Source organism: Copidosoma floridanum, unplaced genomic scaffold, assembly GCF_036245765.1.
Source record: "Copidosoma floridanum isolate Cflo_tuat_1 unplaced genomic scaffold, Cflo_Japanese_pri ptg000007l, whole genome shotgun sequence".
Taxonomy (NCBI): domain Eukaryota; kingdom Metazoa; phylum Arthropoda; class Insecta; order Hymenoptera; family Encyrtidae; genus Copidosoma; species Copidosoma floridanum.
This window is the reverse complement of record NW_028321884.1, coordinates 8,261,717-8,281,620: the sequence shown is the minus strand read 5'-3', so window position 1 is coordinate 8,281,620 and position 19,904 is coordinate 8,261,717. Positions and strand designations below refer to the sequence as shown.

General features: G+C 43.7%; 1 protein-coding gene across 1 annotated transcript; it reads right to left on the bottom strand.

Moving 5' to 3' along the window:
* Window positions 1-17,985: 17,985 nt before the first annotated feature.
* On the bottom strand, window positions 17,986-19,601 carry LOC106647557 (uncharacterized). Its single transcript, XM_014364007.2, has 2 exons — window positions 19,399-19,601; window positions 17,986-19,024 (listed from the first exon to the last, which is right to left on the bottom strand). Exons 1-2 carry the CDS (start codon window positions 19,477-19,479, stop codon window positions 18,146-18,148), a joined length of 960 nt encoding a protein of 319 aa, XP_014219493.2. The 5' UTR covers window positions 19,480-19,601; the 3' UTR covers window positions 17,986-18,145.
* Window positions 19,602-19,904: the final 303 nt, after the last annotated feature.

Below are 19,904 nucleotides of genomic sequence, written 5' to 3'. Positions count from 1 at the left end.
AAATTATCGTTTTAGCTCATAATACACACAGACGCGAGCCTTTCATCTGTATATTTATTTACATAATTATATAGCCAGCACACAACACACACACACACACAAGCTCCAAATTAAAGTTCAGCAACTTTCGCTTTCTCGCTGGAGCACACGTGCGCGTGTGCGCGGGTGACTCGTCAAAAGTACACATAGTCTCTTCATTACGCAACAATGATCTCTGCAGTTGCCTCTTTTTCTCGACGTATTTTTTGCCCCCAAGAGAAGTTTCAAATTGTAATAAAGAGATTCGAGAAACTTTGCCGATCTCATCGTTGAAATTTCCGCTCTGCACTTGCTGGGTAGCAATTTTTTTTTTTTTTTTTTTTTTTTTTTCTTTCGCCACGGTCTGGCGTGCGCAAGTGTATAATAAGTAGTGTTGATCGAGGCGTCAAGAGTGAAAGCATCGAGTGGGCCCCTTTGTTTGAGTAATAATTCGGCTGATTTTGTGTGATTTCATATTCGGAAGCAAAGACTTTCGCAAAAGGGCTTTCAGTTTCGATTTCTAGCCACGTTGCTGGCATTGTTTCCACCTTTTGTACACCGCTCACGCCTCCACTCTGTATACTTCCGGCAAGATTTAAAACATTTGACCATCCAGGGAAAATTAATTTGTCTCGAAGCTGGTCACTTGAAGCTGTTAATCCGCAACCGGTTTATTCTCTTTCTTGTGTCTTGGATCATCTCGCGATGATGTCGTAAAAAATTAAAGACATAAAATACAAGGAGGAGGAGGAGGAGGAGGAGGGGAACAAACGAGCCCGCCATCCCGGAAATTTACGAGGACAGAGAGGCAGGACAATTTGGGCCGAAGCATCATTATGATGCGCGTGTGCGTGCGGATAATAAAGACATAATCGGTATGCGCGCGTATAGCCCCGAGGTGGTGGATAAAACAACGCGCCATCCTCCTTTTCGTGATGTGTACGCATATATACATGCAACGAGAAAGAGAGGGAGTGTGCGTAAATTTATTACCGATCCTGTATGCATTTGTCGGGCTATCGAGATCGCGAACTCTTTGTCCCGCAGAGACGCAGGAGAGAGAAAGAGAGAGAGATCGGCATACCTATACACTTCAATTGCGTGCAGCTTTCCGATGTGTTACATATATATTTCATCGATTCATCCTTGGGGTGGTTTTTCATACTTCGAAGGTAGGTACAGGAGTTCTTATAATTGCCGATCTCCCGAAAATTTATCGATTTTCATTTCGGTCCACGAATACACACGCCTCCTTTCTTTCTTCTTTCTCGCACGCGTGATAACTTAACAAGTATCGTATATATACTGTTTACAACATATTTTATAGTTCAATAAAACTCTCTTTATCGGCCGGGCGAAAATTCCTTGCGCGCGCTCATGTGTGCAGTGTATATGCTCGCACGCCATCATAATCAGCATATAATCGCCAAAGATGGGGAGGAGCGCGAAGGGCAGATCTCTCCGCTCGCGTTCCCTGCTTTGCATAAGATATGCCCCGACTATTTGAGGCAATGCCATACACACGCGCGCGAGCGTGTTCCGAGGAAAGATCGGCAAAGGAATTCACCGCGTAAGATTGTGTATATACACGCGCGTGGAGAGAGCGCACGTGGTGACATTTATGAATCTTTGTGCGAGAGCTTTTGAAAGATTATTTTCGGTCCCTGCCGCGCGTATATATTGTAAAGTACGCGCTTGCTCCCCTTCGTTCGTTCCTCCTCACGCGCGAAAACCCTGTTGGTGCCATTACCGGCTATTTGTCTCTTTTTCTCGCGCTTCTCGTCCGCGTTACTGCAGATTCCCGATAACATCATGCCTTTTGCCGTCCATTCTTTCTTTTACTTTTCACGCACGTGTGAGCAATCGTCTGATACGTCATTTTAATTGCACCCCCATCTCCACCCCCCGATCACTCAATATAAGGTATGTGTGCTATTAATTATCGTATGGTGTACAAAAATGTTAATATCCAATCTTTTTGGGGAGCAATTGCCGGATATTACCTATACTCATAATATGCAAATGAACGAGTGAATATATATATATATAAATGGAAAATTAAGATCGAGCGTGTGTATACTATCAATTAGAAATTGGGACTTTTTTGTATACGACGGAATTACACGCCGATTTATTTTAATCAACGCGTACGATACGTACATACACACACAGAAGTACTTAAATTTTCACTTTGGCGCCCGGTGAGTCGAAGTGAAATTTCCCCCGAGCGCCGGTGATTTCTCGAGCTTATCGGAAAACCGATCGATGCAAGCGCAAACAAATACACGTACAGGCAAACGCATTTCCTTGTACACACCGGACCGATCGATCCTCGCGTGCGCGCTTGTTCGACGAAAGAAAAAAAAATAAAAAAAATAAGGTGTCGCTCGGCTAGGATATATCCTAGTTCGCGTCCACGTGTGGTCACTGCTTGCAGGTAAAGGGGGGAGGGGGAGAGAAAAAAAGGACCTTTGGCAAACTGACCAGAAGCAGCGGATCTATGCGGTGTATCGCTAACAGATCGGTGCCGATGGTGTTTTTACGGTCGTTTAGCCGCAGAAAGTCGCTGCCGATAAGTCCCTACTCGCACGAGTATACGTATTCGTTGGTATGAAACTTCCTGTTGGGGCAATAATCCGTCCGCATGCAAATGCGGTTTGGACCAAGACTTTTTTCTTTTTTTTTTTTTAACTCTTTCCTCTTCGTTTTACAATAAAAAAAAAAAAAAAAAAAAAATCATCATTGGTTGACGTATGCGTAATGTGGAAAAGAGTGTAGGCAGTTGAGCAAGAGTCGCGTGATTTATCAAGTACGAGTGAAATACTTGTGCTCAAATCGATGAATCAAGTTGAAAAAAAAAAAAAAAAATAGAATAATTTCGTGACGTGGTCGTTTTGTAACGCGTATGCACACATACTCCAGATTCTGATGCATCACGTGGATCAGAACACGACTCGGATGAGCCACGAAATTCCTCCTGCCCGTGAATTATATGCGCCTTTAACGCGAATTCCTGCAAAGCCGATCCATCTCGGCTTTAGATAGTATTATACACTTGGCGTGTATCTACTATATGCTCATGCACTCGCACTTACACTTAACTTGTAGTTGGTATAAAATAACGTACGTGTTCATGTATATACATACTACAAACTCTTGCCAATGTTTCACGCGGCCGAGGAGGAATTATGTGCATGTATGTATATGTATATTGTAAGAGCATCATTAGTTAATAAGTTATCCATCTGTCTAGTGTGACGGGAAGACTCCGCGTCAGGGGGAGATCAAACAGAGCTACCGGACGAGTTGCAATTTCGCGCTCCGTAGTCCGTCCCGTGCATATATATATATTATATGCATCTACTTACTCGGAGAATATAAATTTAGAGGGTAAAAGTTGAGGCGAGCGAACGTGATGAATATGCCCCCGCGGCTTACTGTGGAACGAATCCACGTGCGCGCTGCATCTCTCTCTCTCTCTCTCTCCCTCGTGACATGTCGTGCAAAAAAAAAGAGAGGCTGTGTGCTCCGTGAAATACGGAAGGCTGCGGATGATGAGGCCAAGTTTGAGTTACGCGACATTTCGGTATGCGCCGCCGTTGCGGCTATCCTACTTACACTTTTACGTGCTTGCACTCGGCCGGCCGACCTTTTTTTTCTTTGACGATATAATACGTAGTCACCGAGATTCTTTACTTTTATGCACAAGTTACATATATACATATGATATTTTTAAGCGACTTTGTTGTCGAGGTCGTTTATTTATACGTATTTATCTATCCCTGAGAGGATAAAACGCATCAGTGGTGCCATGAACAATGTCTTCGGGGTGTTTTCAAACGAATGACGCGTTCTTTTTTTTTTCTTTTTTTGTTCCAGAACAGTAATTTTCACTGTTCCAACCATAATTTTTACTATTCGAACTTAACAATTTTTACTGTTAAAAATAATAACTTTTTCCTTTTTTGCCAACTTGCATCCGATTTAAAGTGCAGAATGGTAATTTTTGCTGGAATTTCTCTGTAATTTATTATTCTCAGCGTGGCATTATCTAATTAGGCACGAGTAACTTCAACTGATGGCATCGCTGTCACGTTCCGTAAGAGCTCCTCTCTCGAACTGAACTATCTTCCGATCTGTCGGATAAAAAGTAAAATCAAGACAAGTACCACAATCATAAATTTACAATAAATAAAAAGGGATTCCGAAGAAGTTGTAAAGTTGACTAGTTCAATCATTCCCTTTGTACCCAACTCCCGTGTTGGTAAGTAGCAAGTATAGGCTTGGTTTGCGCAACAAGCTCATTTGCACCACTGTAACGCGGAGTCGGCTCTTTCTATTTAAATGTGTGTGCCCCCCTTTCCCCCAGCTCCAATCTCCCCCTCTTTAACCAACAAGATTGAAATACCAGTGGAAGAAACAAAACAACAACAGGTAGATAAACAGTGAAGCCGGCGTATATATTCTTCGATGGCCACGCCGTGTTGGGAGTATAAGTATACATGATCACCAAATAAGTTCGATTGCACGCGAAAAAAGAAAGATCCTCTATCTCGCGTCTCCCATATGTATACGTGGGCAAGTATAGGAAAAAACCCACGATGGGCGCTCGCATCATATACGTGTATAGGTCACGAAAAAAAAAAAAAAAAAAAAATCTGGCGCCTAATCGCGCCTCACTCGCCCGCCAGAGCCTCTCCAGTTCTCTTTCAAAGATCTGAGATACAGCGCCGCCAAAACATCCTCTCTCTGCGGGTATACATATATATACGTATAGAAGCTACCCCCCTGTCAAATTGCGTAAGAGACTCGAGTTGCGGGCCGCCTTGTTATGCGCGAATCCATCCGCGAGAAGACGCGCCAAGATGAACTTGAGGAATGTCGTCCTCCGGTCGTTTGCGTGTACATCGTATACATATATACATATGATTATATACACGCGTGACTCTGTGCTCGATATTTTTTACTCGAAAAGTCATCGTTTCGAACAATTTTTTTCACGCGACGATACGTTTGGTATTTATATACTTGCGTAAAAAACATGTACACGTGAGTGACGAATAATTTCAATTACTCCGGTGATCGTCCAAACGAGCCGAGCAACGTAATTACCGCTCGATCAAACGTATACGCGAGTCGACTGGGATGCGCCTAATTGAGTTTAAAAGTTGTACCGGTGCAAGGGTATATAGGTATACCTACGTAATCACTGCTCGAAAGAAACAAAGTGTACCTGACGCACGCGAGATTAAAGGCAAATTGTTTCGTTTAGCTCGCGATCGGCGATTTTCGACATATATACGTATCTCCTCGCTGTCTCGTGTATACTGCACATTTGTGTCCCGAGCATGTATACAATACACGTACATTGGAGCCCCGGTGATGTGGGATCGCGAAAATCGGCTTTTCGAAGAGCCGAAGGGGAAGAAGCATCGCGTGTTTGCGCGTGTGCCCGGGGACGCTCCTTTTGATCTTTGAAGGAATTTTTTTTGTTTTTTTTTTTTTTTTTTTTGTGCCGATCCCAACCGATTTTCTCGGGACAGAAGAGGGTGTGCGCTCGAGAGAGAAGCCGATCAGCGCCGAATTGTTCGTGTTATTCGACGTCACAAGAGCTTGCAAAGCAGACCAGATCGAGAAATCCATTTTATTCTCCTCCGATCGTTAGTCCAAGGGGCTTGTTATCAAGAGTCTATACTATCGTGTACCTAGTAAAAAAAAAAAAAAAAAAAAAAAAAAAAAAAAAAAAAAAAAAACCACTTTTTGCATTTATCGAAAAATTGTTATTGAAAAACCATACGTGCGTGTACCTATATGTACTGCACAGCATAAGAGCGAGAGTATAGCGGGTTTGTACACGTATATTTCGGGATGCGTTTAGCCGAGCCGATGCCGAAGCGCCGTCCAAATACCAAGACGGTTTTAGGGGGCTCACGCTACTTGCAGCTCGGCTCGCTCGATTGCATAATGCGTCTTTCGAAGATATTTTATTCCCTTTCTCCCCCCCCCCTCCTTTCCATCCTGCAAGTGAGGATATACATTGTTCCTTTTGCCCGCAAAAGCCATACGGCTGGGGGGGATTAAATCTCGCGATTAACGAGGCTCCGAGAGCGCCCCGGGGGCAAAATTAATTAACCGGCTTATACGCGTGAAGTGTTTTGCCGAATTTTCGGAATACCTGAGCGCACCGTCGTCTAATCGCTGATGGGTAATTTTAGCCACAAGCTCCGCACACTCTCCGAACGCAATATTAATCGGGGCTATTCGTGGATTTCGGGGATCGACGTTTTGTCGGATGCTGCACGGACGAAGCAGAGGCAAATATATAGAGCCCCGGCCCAATCACGGATACCATCCGCGTAAAATCAAAGTAAAATTGAGAAAAAAAAAGGGGGTACAATCCGCGAGACGTTTTCATTAAAGCCAGAAAACGGTGATGGATCAGCGTTATGCATCAACGTGATATCCGAATTTGTCGCAATTTGTATCGCCTAATGGCCTACTCGGGCCGCTCCCCCCCTCCCCTTTTTCTAATTCTAGCGCGCGGGTGCGCGCATTCTCGCTCGGATTGTAAGGCTCCGCGGCTCTTCTTCTTTTCTCTATATATCTCTGGGACCGAAAGATGCGGGCGTAATATATGTATATATATTTGTGCGCTATTACGCACCCTCGGGGTGATTTCCCGTGTGCGTGTATACACACACCTCTACCCGCGCGGGAAAACGGGAGCGTCTTCTTCCTCTTCTTGGTTTGTTTCGTGAAAAAGATTAACGACGCGATGCTTAATGACGCGAACGCTTAATTTCGGGACACGCCGCCGCGGTGCGCCGGTATGCGCGGCTTGTTTTTCGCGCGGTTGAGCCGCGAGTTATTCGTCCCTCGTGCCATGTAGCCCTAACAATCGTATTTTTATCATTATTAATATTTTTTTTCCTTTACAAAATGAATAAAGAATACACAATGCTCTACATGTGTAGCGTCGGGTAAAAGTTTTCGCGCGCCTTTCCTTGTATATGTTGCCGTAAAAGTGCTACGTACCTATAAGTATAGTTGGTACAGGATAGACTGCAAGTATATATTACGTGCATATGCTAAAAAACGCCATCATAATATATATATACTTGTATTATGCTCCACATACGACATGTCAAATTAAATAAGCCTCGCTTCGTGTGGCCTTCGCTGCTATACGATCTCATGTTATCTTATATATATATATACTCTCTCAACCCAGCGCATATATCGGCTAGGTCGCGTTATCGCGTTCGCCCCATGATAAACCCTCGAACGCAGAGGAGCAAACGAAAAAATAAAAAAGCTCCTGCTAGTGCAAAACGCGCACGTGCTCATAAAAAAAAGCTTGTTAAAAATCACAGAGATAAAAATAAAAAAAAAATAATAAAAAGAGAGAGAGAGAGATAAAAAGGAAAAAGCCCCGCCCTCGCATTCCTTGGGACAGATCGGCTGTGCATGTGTGCACGTATGCTGGGTATGTCGTTTGCACTTGCCCCCCCCCCTCCTTCTTCTTCCACCATCTCTCTTTTATTATTATCATCATCGCTTGTGTATGTATGTATGTATAGTTGTTACTGCGTGCGCGATTAAAAGGACTTGTGTGTGTGGGGTGCACAAGTGAGAGAGGCCGAGGGGCGACACTCTGCAGCGTGATCTAGGCCTTGAACTAACTAACAACGTAACAACGAGTGCACATATTATTATTATTATTATTATTATATACATATATATAAATCTACCTACATACCCTGCAATACATACATCATGTTGTGTAAGTAATGGATGTAGAAAGAGAGATAGTGGACACCCATGCGTGTGCGCATGCATATATTTTTTATATGTATGGGTCCTCGCTAATTTTGTTCTTTGACGCGTTCGTTGTCTCGTTGCGGAGGAATGATTTTTTTTTTTTTTTATCCAATTGGTTGCTCTGTCGCTATTTGAAGACCGAAATTAGGTGTATCTATGATCAAAAAGATCGATTAGGGTCCTTTTCTTTTTTTTTTTTTTTTATTGATGATGATTTCGCCCTGAAGTCTGCTTACTATGGGTAAATAGTCGCAATCATCGCCATACCTCCTCGATCATTATGGGAATAGGTGCTCACCTGTATTATCATTAATTCAATCGATCGTCGAGGGTGTGAAATTTCGACACAAGTATACATGCGAGCAAATAATGCGACATGACCATTAACCGCAGCGAAAAAAATTTTGAATTTCGAATTACCAGCTCTATAAGTTTTGCAGTGCCATTAAAGTGCCAATCGTCGCATAGCAGGCAAAGCGAGCCCTGTGTCCACACGCGTTGACTTTTCCCAATATACGAACCGATCGCACGATTATTTCCCGTCTCCCGGTGAATCGGCGCATAATTATATCGCCACTCGGGTAACTTTACTTTTACACACCACAGGCGCGATGATATTGGTGCCAGAGAGTGCGAAGAGCTACAAGAGATGAAACAAATGTATAGTGAAAAGAAAAACCGGTATATCATGCGTGTTTGTGATATCAGCGAGAGAGCGACCCTGTATATAATATTATGTATACGCCATCATCCGATCGAAGCGATGATCCATCGTATATAGGTATGGATATCGGTATCGCTCGAGATCGACGTGTCTCTCTCTCTCTCTCTTCTGTATAACCATCCGCGTGTCCGCGTGCAACCGCATGTATTGTACCTATTATATACAAGAGACGCTTGCGTATAGTGTGCATTACTTACGGCCAGCAGCGGTTTGTTTCTAGTAAGTTGGTACACGGGTATATAGGTTTATGGCTGGGAAACACAGAGAGTGCCAGTGTGTCCACAAAGGAGACAGGCGGAGCTCTCTCGTCTCTCGCGTGTCTCTTCGTTTATCAACGCGCCGCGCGTAACATATACGTTATATATACCTACCTGTATGTTAGGCGGGTAGACATATTTTGCGGCTAGAGAATGTCGTCTGTGCTCGCTCTCTACTAGTGTACGCTTGGCTCGTGGCCGTGAACGTGTTCCTGTCCCTTCTTCTTTATTCTACACCTACCTACGTACACCAACCTCTATATACGATACATCTGACACACTTGTAGGTAACTACATTCTACTCGGTTACCAACGCTAATATAATATATATATACACGCGTGTGGGGTCTACGCATACGTATACATCGGTAAGCCTTTTGTTTAATACATTATTGTTATTTTACTATAATTATACAGACGGGTTTTGCATGTACAAGTGGCGTTTTGCTTTTCAACTCGCGGAGTAATAAATTGATAACGAATTATATATTTCGATTTTTTTATTTTTATATTTACATTTATTTACGGCATCGAATGGAAAAAGTGATAAAATGTTGAAATTGTCATCGCGCCATTGCGTTAACATGGACGGGAACAAATTACAATTTTTTCCAATCGAATCGAATAAAAAAGAACCAAAGTCACGAGTATTATATATATAGCGAGGGACACGCGCTCTCGCAAAAATCCTTGAGCGATTTTAATAAACGCTCTCGTGCGGAGATCCGATTTTTCGCTCTCGGCGCTGCTTTGCGCATAAGCATAAGAGTATACGCGCAATAAAATCCACATATACGTAAATAAATAACCCCTCCCCCACCCTTTCTTCAATTAAAATATTTCACGCGCGCTTTCAACCCTCCCCTCTCCCCACGCTCCAAATCCAAAAACAACGACATCAAAAAAGCCCCGCGAAAAGGGCCTTAAAAAAGCGTGCGAAGCGAAAATTTGCAAAAAGCTTTAATACCCCCGCAGCCGGCTACCTGAACGAACACCCGATGTTATCGACTCCCCGGCGCACTCGCGTGCCATCACGATCTTTTGAAATCTCGCGCTATCTATTATCTAGCTGGCCGTTGCTTGCCAGCTATAGTTGCAAGGGGGATAATAGAACAGGACTGGTTCTCCGAGCAATTGCGTGTGTGTGCGTGTGTGCACTGACCTTTGAAAGGTCGCTCGTGTACACGTATATGTAGGTGGATGGGTACAAGTGTGTGTGCGAGCCGAGGAGAGGAGACGTCGCTATGGGTATTTGCCGCGTTTGCGGAATCCGAGACAAGGCCACTCGTTACCTTCTGCATCGACCCGTGGATTTTCTGTCTCTTCATTCGTTTGTTTTTATTCCCGTTTATGCGCATGTAGGCATTACCTGCGGGATTCACTTATCACCGGCAAAGATTCTGAATTATTTTTGAGTCATACACACTTACCCGATGCGTGCTCGTTTTGTCCTTTCGGGCACCGAGAACGCAGCCATGTTTTTACGGTTTTCCAACGAGAATGATAAGGGTTACCATACTGCCCATTGCCATCTCTTTGTTTTGTAACTTACTTGATGGGATCGAGCTTTGATTTTTATTTATTTTTTTTTTGTTTTGTTTTTTGTGTTGATTGTGTTAGTCGTCGTTTGGTGTATGTAGAAATCAGGTGCCATTTTGGATAAAAAAAAAAGGACAACATTTTCATTGGCCAATCCAATTTATACTGTATCCGGAGTTTCCATAAAAATATGTCTTTCATTGGTGCATCTCTTTCACCTCAAATTTAAATCAAATATTAATAACAGTACCAGTATTCTATCTATTTTTTTTTTTTACTTTAATTTTATTTTATTCTTATTTTGCGTGTAGTTTTTAAAATTTTTCTCACGAGAATCAAATGTGACAGTCTATCTCCAGATTCTTTGGTCTTCGTAAACGTCATATTTAATTGCCTTTGAATCTGCATCGTTGCACCTTCATACTTGCTTGCGCATTTCTGTTTACAAGACTTGATATTAATGTTTGTTTTGTTTTTTTGATACTATCTTATCCATTACCGATTGTCTCGAGGAACGATACCGTTATTGGCTCCATTTTTCCACGGACCTGCACACAGGCCACACGTATAGTTGATCAAAAGCATATGAAAAATCACGCGTTACGAGTATTTGTTCCGCAGTTGAAACTCTCGTCCTATATCTCAACATCTTTATTTTATAGCCCATTGTGAAAATCGCCAATACACGAATAACGTCAGACATGTTATAGATAAAAACTCGTCAACGTTAACCGAGTATATATATATATATATATATATAAGCAGGTAGGTGGGGTATATCACGCACGCATCTCGGAAAAGAATGCGCCGATCGTGTATATAGTTACAGTGTGCCGCGAACAACACCGTAATATCACCCCGTGATCGCGCAGCTCGAATAAACCACACATGCGGCCGATCGACAATCATCCAACAGTTAATCAACGCTTTTTCAATTACACCGTGTGGATACCAAAGTCGTTGGGCCCGATCTCGGTGGTGTAATTCGATCCCATATCCATAAAGCATCTCCAGTTTCCCCATATTCCCGTCGATTCCTTCGGCAAAAGGAAAAAAGGAAGAAAAAAAAGAGAGAGAAAACAGAACCAAAGATAAATCCGCTCAGCCTACGCACATAGGCCATCGAGTGGTGCGCGCGCCATGGGCACACGGGTAGTATTACCCTGCATATAGCGGCGTCTGCACCATATACTTTATCATCGCATCGTCATCTCAGCTGCCACGGGGGACTAGCGGGTCTCTCTCGGCCGCGCACTGCAGGCGTTTAGATATTCGCCCCGACTCTCTCTCTCTCTGGAGCGGAGTGCGTATACTATATACATATACCTTACCTCTACTCGCGAGAAAAGAAAATGGTAAATGACGTGCGGCCGTCTGCAATTTCTGCAGCCGTCGTCGCCGTATACGTCCCAGCCGCGAACCTAACGGTCGGAATTCACCTACTTTGCAGAGAGCGCGAGCCTATTTTTCTCTTTTCTTTTTTTTTTTTTTTTTTTTTTTTTTCCATCTCGGATTCCATCACTCGCAGCGGGTATAAATACACGTTTACGGAGCGCCCAGCTGTAAGGAGCGCGATATTTATGATCACGTGCTTATTGCTGGAGACAAGCCGTTGATTAGAGAGAGGGACGATTTATGAAAGATCGGCTCCGAATTCGGAAGTACAGCGAGGGACATTTATACCGTATTACCTATGTATAACGATAGTCGTGTGTGTGTGTGCCATCGCGATCCAGGTCCATGTGTCTCTCTCTTTCTCTCTCTCTCTCCCTGTTGTGTAGGTTGTATACATAGCTGCTTTTTTACATAATGCGCTCGATCGCCGGTTTATGTTGTTTTATACGTTATATAACACGCGATTTTCGAGGAAACCGGTTGCGACTCTCACGATTCTCACGTTCCTTTGTTCCAACTCATGTGTGTCGTTGTTGACTTTATATCATTGTTGTTATTTTTTGTTATCAACAATGTATATTGTGGAGAATTCGGGATAGCCCATCTCGATAATGTAGCATCGGGTACATTACGGGTGTCCTTGAAAAGGTGCCGCTGGTGTTTACCGTATAAATCGTTTATGTGTGTACGCGTGGAATCGGGAACGCGTTGGAATTGCATTGCAACGAGAATCGCGGAATATGATTGATCTGAAAACCCGAAAACGATAATAATAATAATTGTTTACATAAATAAATACAACAACAATGAAATGTACCGTGTGGGCAACTCGTGCCGGGCGCATAACAGTGAATTCCTCGTCCCTCTGTTGGTACTCCCGTGAGACAATTATCTAATATCTTCGCATGATATTTACATTTAGCAGTTAAGGGCTCGCATACCAGAGTTGGCGAGGAGAAAGAGAGGGGGGAGGGAAGAAGATAGATAAGCTTCGCCTCACGCTTATGTAAAACGCCCCGTTCTCGTGTAATATACCCTCGTACCTATAATGTATATATATATGATATACTCACCACGTAACAGCTAATATACGATATAGGGGGTGCATTCAACATACTGGGAATGCTCATGTTATATTGTACAATACACAGGTGATGGATCTTGTGAAAACGCGGTGCTCGTAACTAACGAGATCGTTCATTAATTCTCCGTAATTTATTCCTCGGCGTTGCGCAATCGAAATCCAATTGTTGCCCGGCCTTTTTGTTTTTTCCCCATCGCTTGTAAACACATTGCAGTACCACTTTTGCCGATCGAAATTAATGAAACAATTAAACATTCCTGACTATCGGAACAAAAATGCTCAATCACAGCCCCCTCTGCTATACCATTGACTTGCAATACCTTCTGCCGATCGCAAACGGTCCACGTAATCGTGTAATGCGCGGTCGATCGGTCAGGCGATAAGGGAGGGGAAAAAAAGCGCATTTAATTTTCGCATCGCAAAGCCCACCACTCGTTATTATCCTTATAGGTTTAAACAACTTGTATGTAATATGATGTACATGGGGGTACGAGTGGAAAGAAAGCAGACGCCCATCGGCCCGGAGCTTATTCAGTTAGATAAATGATAATGCGTCGCGCGAAGCGGATCTCCGCGGCTCTAGTTCTACTTTTCTTACCTTTTTTTTTTTTTTTTTTTTTTTTCTTCCTTTCCAAAACAAAAAAACAGCTGGAGCATTTATAGGCATTTCATTTTAATTGGTTGCAAAGCGCCGATGGAAAATTTACGCTCTCGCGTGGGCGTGAGCCGATCAATTACAAGAGCTAGAAACGTTTCGCTAGAAATAATTCCGCGCGTCCAGCGCTACATTGTTGTCTTTCTCGCTCCGTCCATCTCGTCACAATATATACGAGCACGCGTTTCTGATATTTACTTGCAAATTTTATCGTCACGGACGAACCAACCCAAAGTGTTTCGCGAACGGATATACATACCCTTGATGGCTCCGGGAGTATAATGCATGTACATTTTTCATCCAAGAGCCCCAATACCCGCGCCAGAGGGTCTTCATTAGGATGCTCGCCGTGTATTATATACATACAAATGTACGTAACGGTGCATTATTTTACCCTCCACAGTTATCGTTCCGCTGAAATAGAGTGTATTTCAAACGTGCCCTCGTTGTATATGTGTATGCATAAGCATTTGCATCCTCCGTGCGGATTTTGCGAGCAATGAGTGTAGGAATCGTTAAAATCAAAACTATGGGTGTACGTGTCAAAATCGCTGCCGTTCTCTTTTATGTGGACGGGCAATAAAAGATTTTCCGCGTCGGTTGCTACGATCGCTCGTGCATTTGTGTTAACGATCATGATAATGGGCACAAGTGAGTGTACATGATATCGAGAGCCAACTCGCTTCTTTCGTTACATATTTTTTTTTTTTTTTTTTTTTTTTTTCTTCTCTCCTGTTATTAATAGTTTGACGCATAGTAGAGTGTGTACAAACAACAATGGCTCGTTCGAAGGTTCCTTTTGCATGTAGCATCTCGGACAATATAGCACCTGTTGAGTTTCTCCGACAATCACTTGTAAACTATTATGAATAAAAAAAAAAAAAAAGAAAGACTCTCGATTCCTACGAGCTCGAAAGTATATAAGCGCGGACGAGCTAATTGCAGTATACGGCGAGAGAGAGAGGAGCCAATGACTTGGTGTGCAGCACATTGTGTTCCTCGTGCACTTTTAATTGTTTTCCCCTCTGATGGCGGTACTGCACCTTGGGGCTGTCGAACTTGGGAGTCGCGAGAAAGAGAGACCCAGTTCGCAGAGACGCCTGCTTTCGCGCAAATGGCCGGGAAAACAATACAACGATGGGGCCTGTAGGGAGAACAACAGAGTTTTGTTCTTTTGTCTCTCGTTTGAGTCTTTCTTTTTTTCCTTGAAATCCGCATTTTTTGGGTATGTGAATCAGAGAAGACGCGTTTGACACGAGAATGTAGGTACGCGTGTGGTATAAAACCCGCGAGTATAATTGGTCCCGCGCTGGAGATAATATAATAAGATCGGAGATCTGCCGCGCTCATGTGTGCCCAACCGAGATGTATTTATGAGCTGAGATTCGGCAGGGTGATTTCCTTGTTGTGTCCCCCTTCCCCTCCGGATTGTATATCGCGTTCGTGTGCGGCACCAATCGATTCTCCGGCCGCGTGTTTACGCGCAATTTTTAAGAAAACGACAAAGATCGTCGATGCCCGCACTCCCGATGCTAATACGAACATACATATATAATATGTACATACATATCCGAGGGAGCGCGAGATTCGGGAGCGATATGCATGTATTCATGCGCTCCCGAGGTGTACAATCAACAACTTTCTAAAGTGCCCCCCTTTTTTTCGTTTTTCTTACAAATCACAGCATTCAAAAGCGCGAGTTTCGCGATTTATGGCCGACGATAGGTTCCGCGGACCGCATAACACAGCGTGCTCGATAATTCACGAACAATCGGTCGACATTGGCCTCGCGGGAACCAAATGAAAATTGATCGACCGGCCGATTCGGAAGCGCATCCCTTTCAATTATCCCCGGGATGAAATAACGACAATTGCGACACGCGCGCGGATCGAGAAAACGTCATCAATTGCAATTCCCGCGTATATGTATAGGTATATCCTGATAATGATTCGTGCACGCGTAACTATATATATATACGAGGAAGACGTAATGGCGCCTTTGGCGTCCTCGGTTTGCGTGATTTATGAAGAAAAGCCACGTGTAGGTATACCGTTGAGAACAAGTCCCCGCGGGGTGATTTGGCGGGAAAATTCGTCCTCTCCCTGCATGAAGTACAGCGTGGAAAACACCGAGTCCTTCCATTTGTCACGTGCGCCCACATTTTGCGACGATGACGTTGCACCGGACAGAAGCTGAGAGAGACCTGCAAGGATGTTCTTCCTGGCGGTCATACAAATGTACAATGTATAATACACACTGGACGTGTATACGGGGGAACGAGCCCGGAGATCGTATTTCTCTTCCATCACTTTCAGCTGCGTACACGATGACGGCGCGTCCTCCTCCTGATGCAGTGTACCTACTTATTTTTCTTGTCTCTTCATATTGCGTGTACATTACGTTCGCGCGAGCGGCAAGGAGAGTCGCGGTGGAGATTGATCGTTTGGCAAATAATGTGTTTCGCATGTAAGTACAAAAGACTTCAGCCGGGGAGCTCGACGATTCGTTGCGGTGAGGTGCGTTACATCCTGTACAGACGCAAGGGGATCCAACTATGCGAACAAAGGATCAATGTTTACTTTTATATAGGCTGAATAACAAGCTGGAACAAGAGATGAAAAATATACAAGGATTAGTTCGACTTACGAGTGCAATGACACGTACGTGATTGTGGTGTAAAAGATACGCATATATATGAGCAGAGGATTTAGAGACTAACTATGATTTTTGAAAACAGAGTCAGAGTAGGAGCCGCCAATATTTGTCAGAGAGCTGTTGAATGCTTAAAATAATAGAGAGTGAATTTTAAAGATAAAGAAAATAAGCTGGAAAAAGTGATGTTTAAGAAACAACAATTATGGTATATCTGGGGAAGTGGTAAGTAGAGGGCAGAGTTGAAGGAAAATGAACAAACCATCGTTAATACAAGTTAATTATGGAGTCACAGAACGAAAAGTAGTAGTATTGAAGTACACACCAAAGATAAAACTAGATGTTATACAAATAATGTTTTGGATAATCACAATGCCTAACTTTTCCGATTAGCGGAATGATTACCGTGGTATATTTATCGTATGAGGGTAGAGAGTGCAGTATGAGACAGCGATGCGTTCACTCGATCGACTCCGATGCGTAAATCGGACATTATCTTCTCTCGCCTCTCCCCCGACCCCGGCGCGCATCGTAGAGGACGTCGCGAGAGCTTAATGCGATTCGATGCGAGCTCCAGAGCGTGCAGGCCGACTTCAATATGATACTCGTCTGGACTCGTTAGCCGGACACAGGATGACCAATAGGTCGCCCCGAGGGTATGCACGTCCGATCGGCGTTCCTGCTTATCGGTGAGGTGTCACAAATGATAGCCGACCTTTGTCAAAGATCCCTCTTCTTCTTCTTCTTCTCCTTCTACCTTTTTCAAATGATATTTTTTGATGCGCCAGCCGATTTTTTCATGATACCGGCGAATCGGTGTATACCAACTCGTACACATGGTCTATAGAACCGCGTCTCTTGTACGAGCGTCCTACGTAACGCGAGGAAACTCGACTCTGCTTGCACGGCTGCGCGCCCCCGTGTGTACATGCACATCCGATGCGAAAAGTGGTTTCGAGTTCAGGGGCGTTTTGTTTTTACCTGCCCGCGTATAGACCGAGAGATCATCAGAGCAACCCAATATGCAATTTAACAACATTTTCTTTGTGTTTCCTCGCATGTTCTCCAAAGAGCTCCATGCCACCCCGTGGAGAAATCCGGCCGGGGGGTGGGGTCTCTCTGACTGACGGATGCACCGATACGTTGTCTTTCGCTTCATTGTTCGCGTTGGTCAATACGCACATTTTAACGAGACATCGTGGCAAATGTACACCGTCTTTAGTTTGGATGCCCGAACATATAACTCACAGCAACGCGATCGAAATACGCGGCCAAACGGCTATAGCAGGGGGAATTCGTGTCATCGGCTATCGGGGAGGAAATAATATGCCAGCATTCGCCGAAAGCTTCGATAATAAGGCACTGGTTAACCAGCACAGCGGTAACGAGAGAACGAACTGGTCCATTTGTATTTCCAACGATATATAATTATGCAGGCGTGTACATACACGAGCGGGCACGGCGAGTTGAAGGCAGAGTCTTATTGACACCGCGAGGTGTTCGTTATGCCCTCTTCCTCCTCCTCCTCCTTCGAATGTCGCGACCGCAAAACGCAGGGACACGCATATCTCTCGGAAGGAGGTGATGATGATGGTGGTATACGCGCGAGCCAATTCGCAAAGGGGCATTGCAAGCACTTTTGTGCTGAAAATCCACTTGGCTGCGTTATCAAGGCAAGGAATGAGCTTTTTTTGCGACCCTCCCTCATGGAATAATATATATATATAATGAACGTATGCCTGACCTTGAACTTACAAACCCACATGTTGCATACACGCGTATACATACCTGCTCGTTCGTCGGAACGTGAGGAAATTAAATTATTTTGGTTTTTTTTTCTTTTTCTTTTTCAATGCTGTATCATCTTTATTCAAGATTAACTCGCTACAGTGTTACTATACTACATTTTACGGAATACATACATGGAAATCAACCACTGATGAAACTAATCGTGTATATACTTGTTCCACAATTTTTGGAAATTATATATACCTACGGGTTAATTCAGAGGTGATCCGGTTATTCCTATCGAATGTTCCATTGTTGTGGTACCTTCGTTAGTGGAATCAGTAGTTGGCTGTACGGCTCTTTCGGTCGCATTTGTATTTATTGCCACAGCTTTGTCTTTCAGTGGAGCGAGAATCTTCCCCAAAGTAGACGTGGTCGTGGTTGTACTCGAGTTCCCAGTAGTTTCATTTGACGTGCGTATACCCGTTCTTTGACCAATGAGAGGTGACGTCGTTCCCTGTCTGCTGTGGTTTTTTGACTGGGTGCTGTTTTTCTTCACCAGCTTTACTCCAACGGGTATAGCGATCAGCTCGTACACGGTGACTCGCTCGTAGTCACCCCCTTTGGCTCTTTTACCGCCGGAATGAGACGTGGACCACGATACCTCCTCGCGTTCGCCCTCGATCGATGCCTCGCGTGCACCATGGCCACGATGGTGACGCCTGCTTGACTTTGTTTCTCGTCGCCTCCTCCCCCTTCCGGACTTGTCGGCCTCTCCGTGGTGCTCGTGGTGAGATTTTCTTCCGTGCTTGGTTTCACCGGACAAATGGGAGTCCACGTCGGTTTCATCCTCATCCTCGGACCGGTGGTTTCTTCCCCGGTGGTTTTTGCCGCAACGTCGGTGGGTGATCAGTTTATTCAGCTTTTTCGACAGTCTGCTCTCCCTGTCGTCCAGTTCGCTGCGCAGCTCGTCCGACACCGGGATTTTGTGTTTCGACAAGTGGTCGCGAAGCAGTTGTTTGTAAAATGGCACCAACTTGTGGACCTGGTCGGAAATTTTTTCACTCTCCGACAGAACTTCGCGGTCCTCCGGCATGTGATCGCCGAGCTGTTCGGTTGATTCCTCCCTCGAGTCTTCCTGTGCAGTGGACTGGCAAAAGTGTTGTTCCATCATTTAAATCCATACCCGAGTTTAACATGATGGGTTTTTTCAAATGACATACGTTAAGAACTTTCACGATAAATCTTGGGTCTAATAATCATGGGATGATTTGATAACTGTTTGGTTTGAAACGTAATCAATTGATCGATTTCGAAACAATAAACCAAAGTGCGTAACTGTGACTTTTTAGGATTACTGTATGATTTAGTACAATTTTTAGTTGTAGTTTCTACTCGTTAAAAAAGAACAACCATTGCATTTATTAAATTTAAAAAAAATTTGGTGTACAAATGCCAATTTGGAGTAAGAAAAAAAAAAAAAGAAGAAAAAATACAATTCTTTTAGTATGACTAAAGACTTACACCATCCTGACGGCACGGGCAGATTTTTGATTCGGATGCCAAAGCAACGGCAAAGAAAGCGGCTAACAAAAACAGCTTCATGGCTTTGACCGGCAAAGCTGACGAACAATGGTACAGATTTTATTTATGTTTATTTTGTATACACCGTTTTATAGATGTTTACACGAATCAAATGCCTTCCGCGTGTTAATGCCACTTTACTACCAAAGCTACTGTGATGAGGGACTGAAACGTCCCAAGTTTATATACTAAATGCTGAATGAGAAAGAAAAAATCCCTCTTTGGTCCGTTTTTTTTTTTTTTTTTTTTTTTTTTCATTGTTGGAAACAATCGAAAATTACGTGCAGATCTCAATGAAAAAGTTGTGTTCATATTTTCCTTGAAAACTCCTCCCTTCCCCTTATCTCTGGCATGTTCCGATGACGAGACTTTTTCATGCAACCGCACGAAACTGCATACGTTACAACACACGAGGCATTCACGTGTTTTACGAGCAATTCGAAAAA